A 14,354-nucleotide genomic window follows, 5' to 3' on the forward strand; every position below is an offset into this window, starting at 1 on the left:
GTTGTCCTTGCTTAGAGCAGGAATTTGGACCAGACGACCTGCCAAGACCCTCTCCAATCTAGGTGATTCTCTGATATGGCTCTCTTCATACTCATAGAAACTTTAAAAATATAAACCAGGAATTGAATATTTTACCCAAGTTCTTGCATGTAGTTTAATTCAACATGTTCTTGCACTTAGGAAAGGTGAGGAACTTGAAAAAGCCACTCTGAAGTCTATACAATAAAATATAACACACAAATGAGGATTCCTTTACGTGCCTCTTCAGTGAATTACTTCAAAATGTTTACAGTGAATTCTCATTTTATTTCATTGCTTCCATTCTATACACTAAATTTGCAATTAACAATATTTTAAAATAAAACCAGTTCCCAAGTTCACTATACTTTCCATTTCAATACTTACGCATTTAAAATACATGAAAGTGAGATTAATAATAGCAAAGTAGACCTGCAAATGATTTAAATTCAGAACTTATCAGCAACACCCTTCCATTATTTTGCCATGACTACTTTCCATAAGTGATAACTACTATACAATAATGAGTAAAATGCACATCAATTTACAGTATTCACAAAGACAGACTTGCCACATGAAAGTGTGAAAAAGGCAGCAGCCTCTTATAATTTAAAAGCAACTCTCCACATGCTTGTTTTATTTGCTAAAAATCAACCCACCCCCACCCCCCCCTTTCATGATATTTACTGATGAAACCAAGAAGGACTAAGTTATTTAGAATGATCAGAACTCAGTTTCAGACTGAAAGCCTTGATTTACTAGGGGAAGAGGGCTAAAATGGTACATTTCAGTAGTTCGCTTGCACGAAAAGAGACTTAATTCTGCTCCACAAAATACCTAATCCAGAAGAGACTTTAAATGAAGGACATCAGTGCTAAATAGTAAGTAGATAACTGTGTACATACCTCTCTGATCTAACAAAAGAGAAACTCTAGAAATAGCCAATTTTTTATGCTTTCTATACACTTTGAACACTGATACTACATACATTTGTAAGATTATTCTACTCTTATACGAAGCAGCAGAGTAAAACTAAACCCTGAAATTATGAGTGGAAAGTTGACTAAAAATGGCACTTACACATGCACACATCAGTTTCTAATTTGCTTTATTCACACACTTTAGTTACTGTAAGCCTTGCAAACAAACTGCAAGACAGCCAAATCTGCATTCTGTGCAACTTTGCCCGAACCCAAGTTTTTCTTATTTTGTACAAAGCAAAAGATTCTTCTTCATCATCTTCTGCCACACTGCAGCGAAGTAAAAGTCTTCTATGTACCTGTAAATTATGACATTTATGTCTACTTAAGTTACTTTTACCATTTCTATTTTGCTCACAGCTCCATTAACAGTGAAGTTGAAAGCATTTTTAAAAGACCAGTAAACTCATCAGTCTCCCACTTGCAAGTTCTTACAACTTAGGAAAATAAATTTCTTTGAACTGGCTAGCAGTCCAAATTAAGTATCAGATGTGATGTTTATAAAGCAGATACTAAGAATTCATATCCATTCCTTAAGTCAGTTAACTGTTAAGAGGAAAGGTAAATCCTCACTCTAACCACATTCCAAATCCGATTCCCTTCTGTATGACTGCACATTATATATTCAATTTGTGTCTATAATTTTAAACAGTACTTTTTTAATTACACTTAGGAATCTATATCCCCATGTTTAAAAGAAGTTCTTTTACAGTGTAAGGAGAATCCACAGAGTGGATTCTTCAAACTTCAGTTTCTAAGCCATGTTAAACAATGATTAAGTAAGTCAATCATGTCCACTGTGCTAGATCCACACCTGAACAGATTAAGAAACATTTTGAAGCAGTGTTGAGTAAATAATTTTGGTAAGCTGTAAAACTGCCACATGCAAGGTATACTGCACTATAACAGCTCCAAATCCTTTATAAAAACCTAGCATTCCTTCTTCCCGTTTTATAGTATTTATGCAGTCTCTCATTCCCTCATACTGAGTATTGATCGGAAGCACTTCATAGCCAAGGTCTGTATTGTCAATTATTGTGCGTGTCCCTTGAATATGAAGGCGGTGTAAAACTGTCTCCAGTGGGTAAAGCATGACATCAGCACAAAGGCTAGCAGCAAAGCTAGCAATAAGTTCTGGAAAATACGCATCCAGCATGCTCTGCACAGAAGTGGAGCTCTCAGTTGGAAGGTTGTGGGAATTATCCCTCTTCAGAACAAACAAAACAAGCTTCTGGACGATGGAACTGATGACGTAGTGAAGAACTCCATGTAGAGCAGTTGGAAAAGTCAAGACCATCAGAGGAAGGAGACGCTTGCTATGGGGTACTCCCATGCCTACAACTCTGCCGATTCCTTCTTTCACACAGTCCAGGATGCCAGGATTATCTCGAATTATTTCGCTCTACAAGCACAAAGGAATTGTTACAACTTGTGCTGCCCATTTCATAACCATGCTGACATCCTAACACTTTATCACTGAACTTTATAAGACAGTTAAACATTTGCATGCTATCGTACCTACACGGCTATATTGATATAAACTCTTTGCTCTAACACTCTTGATAGCATTCAAGTAAACTTGCTTTTAAAAAATGAACCCATCTTAAAGAGTCTTTATTTAATGTACATTCCAGTTATCTGTGTTACTACCAAAGAAATTCAACTGTCAGCCTGCTGCTGAAAGTATCAGTCTGCAAAACAGTCATGTACTGAAAATGCCTACTTCCGGAGCAAAATGCCAGGAAGTATTTATCTAAAAGTCCTTTTCTTTAAGGACTATAACTCTAGTCTTTGAACTTGAATGTGCATAATAAAGACTTCCATAACTAAAGTTGAGTTGAAACATCTTTAATTTGAATTTAATAGGTTCAGCTATGAACATTTCCATTCCATTATTTGCATCTAAAATAACACTCTTTACCCATGCTGCCTCTTAGAAAAGAGATAGTTATTTTGTTCATGTAGTGAAAAGAAAGAATTCACTTAGTAATTATTTACTCCATTATACTCCACCTATGACTGCAGAATTAAGGTAAAGACATTGCTTCCCCTTCTAATGCTTATACAAACTCAGTGTTTTATCATGTCTTTCACATGATAAAATTCAGGATTTGGAAGTTCTCCTCAATGCCCAAGCCTCTGAGTCCATGCTGGCTGTGTCCTGACCTCATGCCAGGATAAACCACTAGAACATTCCTCAGTACTGTGGGGAAGGACTAGCAGCCTGCAAAGCCTTCATGGTCAGTCTGCGCAGAGGAGAACCTAGTTCAAATACTTGAGAATCTAACATTGTTCCAGACTTTAAGTTAAGCATCATAACCCCTACTGAATCCTCTTCTCCCCCATATCATTATAGTCACTGCACTTCAAAACCATGCTTGCTTTTGTCAAACTCGCCACCATGTGGTTTGAAATGTAAAACAGTAACGTGACAGCTACAAATTTCTACCATTTACAGTTATTATGATCAAATATATTTACTTGGAGAACTGTGTCAAACTAATACTGTTGAACAGTATGGTTTATCAGAATTAAGACAAAATTAACATAAAACTGTTAGTAACAAATCCCACAATCTTTAACTTTTATAGTTTGTTATTGGTCATTGTCCTTTTGCAGCACAAGAATATAATGTAAACCTGGTAAGTCAGGTTGTCTCCCTGCACTGATTAATACAGCATAAATAAAATCTTCACAAATGCTATCATTACCTCTGATGTGTTTCTAACAAGAAAGCTCACGATGATGTTGCCAGGAACTGGAGAATACATTTCATACAGCATATATATACCTATTCAGTAAAATACTTGCACACAGCTGAACCTACTAAGGCTAAAACCCTCAGATGTCAGTGGAATTATTTTCATAAGCAATGCTTTACAGAGATGGTCACCTGTCTAAAAGGCTGGGGGAGATGCTGTTTTGGCTTTTTGATTGTTTTCCTATTAAGCTGCTTTCTAGCAAAGAAACTTTATTACCTATTTTGCAAACAGAAGACAGGCTCTAAATCATGTTCCCTTTTATCATTTATTGGTAAATATGTTCCCATGTCCCACAACACAGATAACATCCTTTCAGACAAATATACAAGCAGTAAGATACCTGAATTAAACATTCTATTCTGTGGCCTGTTATGAACTCAAGAAACACGAACAGTGTTCCACCACTGTTTCTAGCTCCAGGATTACAGCATGCTCAGGGTAAAGCCATTCCCCAAGACATAAAAGAGTTTCCTGAATCAGCCTCCCAGTATGAGACCAGTTAAATCTTCCCAAGGCTTCCACAAACTCAGAGATCCACTCAGGCTGGGTTTATGGAACATTATTTTCAAAATAATTCAACAGGAGAGAGGAAGAGGGCTTCTTAAATACAGAGTAAGTTTAGAGAATGCAAGTTTGTTGTTGGGAATCTATCTACATGCCCCCATGCACAGACATTTAATCTCACCTGTTCTGTTACTCCATAATATGGCCAGTTCAGACAGAACAGCCTTTCTAGTACCTTCTGGCTCCTTTAAGTTTGCATCCTCTGCACAAAGCAGAATCCTGTCCCTTAAGAGTACCTGCCTCTAAAGTACATGCTGAAACTAAGCAACTGTAGAAGTCAGCCTTGTTTGCCTCTTCTCCACAGAAAAAAACCCACCATTTTGTAGACATACACCTGCAGTTGAACTGTAGGTTTAAACAGCTGGATCTAAATCAGTCTTGACAGTACTTAAAACTTGTCTATGCTATGAACGAAAATTACTATGAATGAATGGCATAAGAGTGACTATCCTGCACCACCCTCCACACAAGAGCTCACTTTACATTAAGACTTCCATTAGCTGCACAAAGATACTATCATGTTAATTAAGAGCAACTCATTATATAGAGATAGCTGGAAGAATTACCCTGGACCACTTCTGAATAGCTAAACCCTGCCTCTTTCTCCAGAAAGAGGTGCAACAACTCACTGAAAGAATCTGCAATACAGTGCTATGGATTACTCTGTACAATTATAGAACAAGTTAAGCTGTATCCAAAGTGATAGGTCCAGATATTTATTTTCATGGCTAAGGATGAACTAGATGAAAATTTAAAAGCAAAAAGTTGACTGAGTGAAAGCAGTCTTGAAATAGTGGAGTTCAGTATTTTAGCAAAACAAAGCTGAATTACTGGAAAAGCTTTATAGTTGTTATAGGGGAAGGGGTCACTGCAACAACTTGCCTAGCAAGCCTTTTAAAACCTTTACATGAGAAAAACTTCTTTATGGTTTATCTGCTAGAACATATAGATGTAACTTGTCCTTATTTCATAGACAATATATTCCAACTATCTATACTAAATGTCCTTTCTAATTCTAGATTTAGACTCAAGATAGTACAACTAATATAGTAGTAAATTAGTAAATACTTTTTATCTCCGTTAATAAGTCATACAGCCTCAAGCAAAACAAATGCAACTACTACAACATAAACCTGAATCCAAAGTCAGAGACTCACTTTTCCACATAATCTAATCTATAAAGAGAAGAACAGTATCTTTTTAGATGCTGTAAATATATGTAAGTTACCTGTACAGTTTCAATCAGGCTCGCAGAATAAAAAGGCATTGCTATCACATGTGTTAAACTGTAGAAATTAACAAGATAAGAATTAAGGTCATGACAATATTGTAATTTTAGCCAAATATGCACCTGAAAGTTGATAAAGTTATCTACCAAGTATGCCTAGAGAAAATTAACAAACCATAACTCTCAAAACAAGTTGAGATAAACTTCAGTCTGAAGTTCTTTTAAATTCTACTTCCATGTGCCCAGACTGATTCAGGTGTCTCAGATATCATAATTTAATTACTAAAAGAATCTAATCTTTTAAATTAGTCAGGTTCCATACAGACACAGGAATCTAGTAAGAGAAAATAATCTGTGAAAGTGGTGTATGCAATCAAGATTGTACAAAAAAATCAAAATTTGAAAATTACTATTAGCACCCTGTCAAGTAACCATAGCTGCAGATTAAACTAATGTACATTTAGTAGTTTAATTAATGTTTAGATAATAAGACATAAGGTAATAACACATGCTATACTTACCCTTTGAGTAGAAGGTGTCCACCTATCTGCTTGAGGTTCCATTTATGTGAAAGCTCCCTAAAAAGAAAAGTATTTACCTTAATATGGATAAGAACCCATTATTCTCAAGCATTTCTTCCATGGGTGTCGACATCCAGTTTTCATATTGGTGTTCTACTATTGGTTTACGTTGCAGGATTTCCCATTGTGGAAAGACACATCAGCTACACATTTAATAAACCATGCTTAACTTTTAGAAGTTATTTGGGCCAGTTAGTAGTCTATCCAAAAAGCTTTCAGTCAGGTGTCTGTAGTTCTCACAGCTACTGGCTTCAGTATTTTGCATTTATTTTGCATCCTTAGGTACTAACTCTTAAAGCCATTTTCAGGGAATATTGGATTATTTAAAAATCTCAATAGTTTTCCTCTATCAACATACTTTTTTTATTATGTTTTAGTTTGGTTATGCTTTTTCTGTTATTTGAGGTTATGTTTACCCAGTTGTTTCTTTCCTGTAAACTTAAGTCACATTCTGACACAGTTAGACAAGACCAAATCAAGTACAATACGTCAGACTAGAAGCTGCATAGTAATTCTGTACAGACTTAAGTCTTTCGGCTTATGACCAGTCTTTAGCAAATACTGGTAAAGTAAAAGAAAACCCATGTGTTTAACACAAAGGTGACTTTAAAAAAATCCCCTTAAGGTAGCATTTTCTAGTTACACACTTCAAAATATGAACAGTAAATGTTAACTACACTCCACTTGACAGAAAATGTAATCCCACCTTGCTCAAGATAACATTCAAATACCAAATGTATTTACCATACATTTGGTAAATACTCTAGCTATGAGATAAAGATATTTCTGTCTGAAAGGCTGGACACACTAGACTATGCATTTTTAATAACAAGCTATAAAGTGTTCAGCTTCAATTCTTGTCCAGGAATCGCACTCACCCAGTGCCTGTAGTTACAACAACTCTAATCCAAGAAAGGAAAGTCTTTACTCTTTCTGAAGAGTATCAGTCAGTATCAGAATCAGTCTCTGATTGTCTTGGTAAAGACAACCTTGTAATTAATAAGTAGCGAGAGACTCTGGGAACTTTGTATGTCTGGAGTTTGGTATGTCTGCCTACTGCTCTGAGTATAGAAATAACATAGCAAATTAGTCTCCAGTGTAATTCCACTGTAATAAAAGAATTCATAAGTTTCTTTTTGTATTTTGGTTTGTATTGTGTGGTACTAGCAAATACCATGGCTAAAGTGAAAAGTCCTAGTTTCATTAATCTAAATACAGCAAACCTACACAGCTAATGAGCCAGCGCTGACATCCTGCTGAACATTTTCACTGTCCTTGGTAGGTGAGAGAACAGAATGGCCTGCATTAGTAAATGAGAAGACATGGTAAATAAGAGTCTATGTAGCTGTCAGCTTTGTCTTCTGTCCTCCTTTACCAACAACTATATGTACATTGTTCAGTATGCTATCACTTTCCTAAATACATTGATCTTCCTTTCCTCTTTAGTGACTGACCTTTTACCATTACGTGTTTCACTAGAAGTTTTAGTTACTTTATGTAATAAACTCTCACACAACCTGCTTAGTCTCAAAATATCTATAACAAAACTGACAATATATGTTATTATAGTTGCCATCCCTTACTGTTAGCTCTGGACCATTATCAAACAAAACACTGATAAAGAGTCTTTCGGACAAAAATTCTTTATCAGACTTGTATCTCAAAGCAGTAAGGCATCGCAATGTTTTACCATAATCCTGGAGTTAGCGTTCAGCATAAAAAGTAAGCAGAGTCACAAATCAAAATAAAAAATTATTACTAAACTATTATAGCCGAAGATGGACACAGTGAAGTAGAATGGTGAATATCTCTTTAAATGAAGTCACTCATTTTTAGTAGTAACCCCTTTATTATAAGAATACTGAACAATGTACATATAGTTGTTGGTAAAGGAGGACAGAAGACAAAGCTGACAGCTACATAGACTCTTATTTACCATGTCTTCTCATTTACTAATGCAGGCCATTCTGTTCTCTCACCTACCAAGGACAGTGAAAATGTTCAGCAGGATGTCAGCGCTGGCTCATTAGCTGTGTAGGTTTGCTGTATTTAGATTAATGAAACTAGGACTTTTCACTTTAGCCATGGTATTTGCTAGTACCACACAATACAAACCAAAATACAAAAAGAAACTTATGAATTCTTTTATTACAGTGGAATTACACTGGAGACTAATTTGCTATGTTATTTCTATACTCAGAGCAGTAGGCAGACATACCAAACTCCAGACATACAAAGTTCCCAGAGTCTCTCGCTACTTATTAATTACAAGGTTGTCTTTACCAAGACAATCACACTGTCAATGTCTCACTGTTCTCATCAAGTAAAATTTTTCAAACAGTCTTACATTTCTAACACTTTGAATATAAGTCTAAAGCTGATGATCAGTTTCTTAGAAGCAGTAAAAAAACCATGCAATACCTTGGCAAAGGTGTAAATTCACTGATGATGCCTTCTGTTCCCAGGGTTATGCCCTGAACAATGAAAGTGCTGCCCATTCCTTTCCAGAGAGCTCTTGGACCCTGCGTTTTGAAATATGCAACATATTTTGATTCATGCAACATAAAACTCAAAATTCATCTTACTAATCTTTATGAAATTTCAGCAAATTCAGACCACACAGGGCTACAATTCTACCATTAAACTTCACTATCGCCAAATTCAGGGGACAACTAACTTTTCAACTCCAAAGAAACTTTTGTTCTTCAATAATTTCAAACAGTTGACAACCATTTTGGAGGCATATCTCTCACTGTTAATACTCCGTACTGTAAACTTAACACCATTTTCTATGGACAAAATGAGCTCAAGATGTTAAAGCACATCCGTAAGAAATCCAGAAAGGCTTTTCTTACTGTGTCCTGATCTGAGTTTCAGGATTGCCATTCCCATGCAGAAGTGGAAATTCATGCAATACTATCTTTGGAAGTAGTCATCTGGATAATCTCTTTATCCACGTAAAAAATAATTTTTTTTTAGAATCCTAATGAAAAAAAATTACTTTCAGGGACCTTTTGTTTTCTAACATCTGCAAATCTTCCCCACTAAATACCATATTACTTAAAAAAAAATTTACAATGATCTTGAAACATTTCTGCAACCATAAAAATAACAAACCCTGACAATGGCTGTTTTTAACCACCAGTTACATAAAGAATTAAAGATGTCAATGTACATATGTGCTATAGTAACCTTCAGTGCTCAGATACAGCCTGACACCAAATACTGACCTGTGTCTTATTGATGCTGTACATGATATTGACAATAGTAAAGGGAGTGAGATGATAATTCCGAGCATGATAGTTAACCTGTTAAAAATATAAACAATGGCAGTTTATAAACACACTTGCAAATGTTACAACTCTAAAGGAAAAAGCACTTTCAAAATAAGGACTTTATCACTGTAAAGGTCAGCTAAAGTGACCAAAATATGAATAAATTCTCACTGAAATTTAGGGAAACGGGCAGAACTTTTAAGTATTTGTATGCTGAAAATGTGAACAATAAAGCAAGCAAAACCAGAAAATATTGGAAACAAAGCATCCTGCTAGTAAATGGGGATCTGGAAGTTGCTCTGCAGACTCTGAAACACTTACTTGCTGTAGTTCATTTTCCACTGCCCAAACAAAAATGAGTAAGAATGTTCAAGAGAAGTTAAATTTCAGAATGGAAAACATGTATGCTACAAATAAAAACATGTTAACGTAGCAGCATCTCCCTAAGAATTGTAAAGCTTCCTTATACTCTACAGGGTATGAAAACACAGAAATATCACAGTACATAGGAGCTCTGACTGGAAGAGGTAATATAAAAGACATACCTGACACTGACGACGTAGAACAATGCAAGGATGTGCCAACACATTTTCTGTAAATAGGCTTTAAAAGAAAAGTGTATTTAAAGCATGGGAAGCCATCGTAAATTTATTAGAAAAGGCTTGTTATTTTTCTCTAACACCATTATATCAGTGTTTGGAAAAACTGTACATTATCTAGTGAATTAATGAGGCATTTTAGATGGTTACCTGATAGCCTGCTAATACTATAAATGAACAAGCATCAAAAAACCTGACACACTCACTACGAAAAAGCCCACATATATACAGTATGTATGTATTTTATAGGCAAAGCAACATACCATATTTCCTAAACTTTCCCTCCGCAAAATATGAGGGAACAAAACAGGCCAGAGCCAGAATTATGGAAGGATTAGTCTCCAGTTTTATGTTAATTCCACGTACCATGTTATTAATCAAGACTCTCCTTAGCAGGGCCAGAGGATTGGTACTAACAGCTGACATTTTTTTCACCAGAAAATGCTACTGCCCGACACCAACTCTCCCTCCACCCGCCAGAAATGGTGTTTCAATCAAACCTTCATAGGAAAGTTCTCTCAGTTCTGAAGTAGGATTTCTGGTCACAGCCACGCAGAGGAACTTTTCATTTCATCTCAAAGTGCCTGAGTGATCAAAGTACTTACCTGTATGTGGTTCAAGCTAGGGTACGGATTAGAAAAGCAACACCTCCAGGCTCTGTCTAAGCACCCCAAGTAACAGCTCAGACCACCAACCTACAGGATCGTCTGGGGTAGGTCTCTTACGGGGATTTTACTCTGGACAAACAAGTACTAATTGGCCCAGAAAAACACTGAGCCTGCATTTTTGTAACTATTAACCTAATTAGTAGTTTGCTACTACCAAAAGAGGTGAAACTTTCCCCATACTCCAGCTGCTATCTATTAAGCCCTCCTAGTAGCCAACTCAACTAACCTCACAAAAACTAACCTTTGCTTTTGTGTGTTTTCTACAAGACTTCTGACTTGAACCATGTGTGTCTGGCAAGTTATCCGGCACAAATGCAAAAGAAGCAGCAGGGAGAACTGCTCTCAGCAATGATACAATGTTGATCAGCTCTCTTTCCCAAAACTACACACTCATTTTAGTCCCAGTGGCCATGGCGCTCAGGACGTGGAAAACTTTGTCATGCTTGATTAAATCAAAGCATATAGTTCAAAAGGACAACCGAGCCACACTAACATCTCTCTGCTCCTGAAGGAGACCAACATGTTCCTGCCCTATGGCTCCACTCCTTTGCTGGTACTCTCCTGAGCTCATTCAGCTTGGTAAGGCTGGAAAGAAATCAAAAAACTCTTTACATGTTTGGGGGGGCTAGTTCTTACCCCTCCCCCCCATCAACTCTATTTTAACAAACTAAACAGGCTCATCAAGGGGTCTGAATGAGCAAGCTGAGCCACTGCAAGGGAAGCAGTGGGAGAAGAGGGACAGGCAGTTTAATGAGATGGGATGATCTAATTTAAGCAACTCATTACTTGCCAAAAACGGTCATTCCTAGTCCTTCTTTATCCCTTCCCTCTCTGGTCCAGTTAGCTGGTGTCTGCTGGCTTTCACAGCGAGTCAACTCCGAGGTAAATCAACCTAACTGAAACAGCAAAAGATAATCCACCTCTTTCATTGACTTTGTCTTCTGTTTTAGTGAGTCAAACTGGTTAAAAGAGGTTCTGATGGGCATCAAGGGTGATAACAAAGGGGTAAGGAGCAGGACAGGCTGGTGGTCAAGCAGAAGATCCTCCTCTTTAAGTACACTATAAGAACCTCAACTGACATAGCTTCCCATGTTGGTCTAACCGGGTAAGCAACAGAAGTACTCTCACTTTCTGAAGAAGGAAGCACTTTTCTCTGAGAAGTCTCACACTCAGGTCAACAAGGAGTAAACCTTTTTTTAGTCCTAATTTTCTCAAGACAAAAAACCCCACCTCCCAGCCTTTCACAAGTCGCATCAGTACATTGACCAAGAAAAACCTAATCAGGTAAGTGTGACTGAGCAGGCATCCTACAAAAAACCCTAAGCTTATCATGATCCTTACACTTGACAATTTAAGCTCTGGAAATGTTATAAGGCATGTTAAAGTCCACCACTTCCTCAAAAATACTATCAATAACCAGTGTCACCATAATAAATAATAAAATAGTTATTGGACCACTTGGCTAGATCAACATTACTATTCCAGGATACTTGGATAATATACTTGAAAACATTTTCACCTTCTTAAGAAACATTCACACTACCTAAAAATATTAATAGAAGTGGCAAATCTGAAAACAGTTTTCTGATGTTATTTTCAGATTGCTCTGATAGGGTACCCATATCCTGAGCCTACGGTATGGAAAACTGTTTCTGATATTCACTACTGATCAAGGAATTTTGAGAAACACTTCAGTTAAAGAGAACAGAAACCTACGTGGATTTCAGGTAGTAGGTTTCTACAGGGATTTCAGCTGCGTAAGTCTACTAGCATAAAAACACAATGCAAAAGTGTACATAGGGATCAGAAGACAACTATAGCTTTATTATCTACTTCATTATCACTGAAAATTACTACATAACTCTTACCTTGCAAGGCCAATACCAAAGCCTGCAAATCTGTTCAACTGCTCTGAAAAAAAAATGAAAACAGGTTATACAGCAGTGATAGCCACAAAGTGGGAGAAAATGCCATGCATACGATCTGAAAAACTAATTTTATACTGTCCTTGCTTCAGAAGATTACAAGCACTAAACCACAACATTTATGGCAACTCAGCAAGAGGATATAAAAAATTATTCCCCCAGGAATATTTGCACTTTGGACTGCATTTGAGTTTGTACATACTTTTATAAATAAAATTATTCTTGTCTTAAAACAGCTACGGGGGGGAAAAAAAAAAGACACAAAGCAAATACTAAAACAGAGAATATTTTAATATCTAAAAAATCTAACTCAAACCAACCACTGAAAAAGTTAGCATGCATGACAGTTTACAATAATTCCGAAACATAAATTTAGATATCTGAAGTGAAATTAATTTTAAAAACAGAAATAGTAAAAAAAGAGAGAAACTTTGGGAAAAGTAACACAAAACGCCATTGATGACGTAACAAACATGATGCAAATTTTCAAGTCAGTTGTTTATCTCCATGCCTTTGCAAAAATCTAGTTACTAGAGAACTGTTAAAATTGCAACAAGGGTAGTGGGTTCAATTCTCTGTTGTCTGCTACCAGACAGACATTTACACATTGGGAATTATCAGCAGAGATTTTAAGAAGAGTATCAGAACTGTAAAGGCAACTGAAAATTAATGCTCAGCCCTACAATCTACAGGGTGCAAGCAGGCTGTAAGCATGGGTAATGCCAGTAACTTCAGTGGAGCTCCACACAGACATGGCAGCCCTCCTAAGAGGAATGGTAACTCTCCCCACTTGCAGAAGCTGGACTCAGCGATACAGCAACTCCTCATCAGTCCTCCAGAATGCAGAATCAACATATCCACCATAAGTACATGACAAAAAAAAAAAAAAGGTAGAGTCCAAGTATCTAAGGGTATTTAAGTAGTGCTTGCATGGATGAAAGTCAAGCTAAGGGTCATACTCATTGTAAGACCTGAACAAACATACTGCACTACAGGTTAAAAAAACCCAGAAGACTCACCCATTAATACAATTCAATTTTAAATAAATGTCTTTCATAAAACTTTGATACTTGAGTGTATACAAACTGCTCTGGAACACCCTTTTAATTAAAGGAGCCAATGTTCAGTAGCCTAGATTTAGCAAGTTTCTCTTAATTCACCTCAATTTCACAAAGACGTAAAACGATACTGTACTTCTGAGGGTTTCTGCTCAGTTTCCCAACAATTACTGGAAAAGACTTGAACACGGTTCCTTCAGGGGGGTTTTACTTCACCAGCTCATGCTGTACCCCTTGTACTTTTTCAACGTAAGAACAAAGCAGCCAGAAGACACAAATTCTGAAACATCAACACTAAGTAACAGAATGTACTGTAAGACCCAAAGGTACTTCCTGCCCTTACAGAAGATGGAGTATTTCTGCAGGATATTGTTTACATGGGCAATGGGGAGCTGACCACACGCTGCTTAACTAGAAGGTGCAGGGTGCGTTCTGGCACTCTCAATCATATTTGCGTGTAACTACGTGGTGCTACACAGCGAAGCGGGTGCTGGAGTGCAACAGGCGATGGAGCAGGTTCTCCTTCTTCTAAAGGACATTTTTCCTGGCGCTTCAGCATCGCCAGCCCCCGGCTGCAACGCGCCTCCGAGCCCGGCGTGGTGGAGGTCAAGGCCAGCAAACCCGGGCGGCGCTCGAACGGGCGCGGCCAGGCCGCGGCACAGCCCACGGCCGCCGCCTGCTCGCCCTTGCCCGTCT

At 37.3% G+C, this 14,354-nt stretch overlaps 1 protein-coding gene across 1 annotated transcript; it reads right to left on the reverse strand.

The window, feature by feature from the left end:
- Positions 1-285: 285 nt before the first annotated feature.
- SLC25A46 (solute carrier family 25 member 46) lies at positions 286-12,602 on the reverse strand (the record flags this gene model as incomplete). The annotated part of the gene is made up of 7 exons (XM_009284205.2): positions 286-2,400; positions 5,553-5,610; positions 6,074-6,130; positions 8,555-8,655; positions 9,364-9,441; positions 9,954-10,011; positions 12,544-12,602. Coding segments are annotated over 7 exons (990 nt in total), but the record flags the coding sequence as incomplete, so codon positions are not given.
- Between the last annotated feature and the right edge of the window lie 1,752 nt (positions 12,603-14,354).

Source organism: Aptenodytes forsteri, unplaced genomic scaffold (assembly GCF_000699145.1).
Source record: "Aptenodytes forsteri isolate BGI_AS27 unplaced genomic scaffold, ASM69914v1 Scaffold69, whole genome shotgun sequence".
Classification (NCBI taxonomy): domain Eukaryota; kingdom Metazoa; phylum Chordata; class Aves; order Sphenisciformes; family Spheniscidae; genus Aptenodytes; species Aptenodytes forsteri.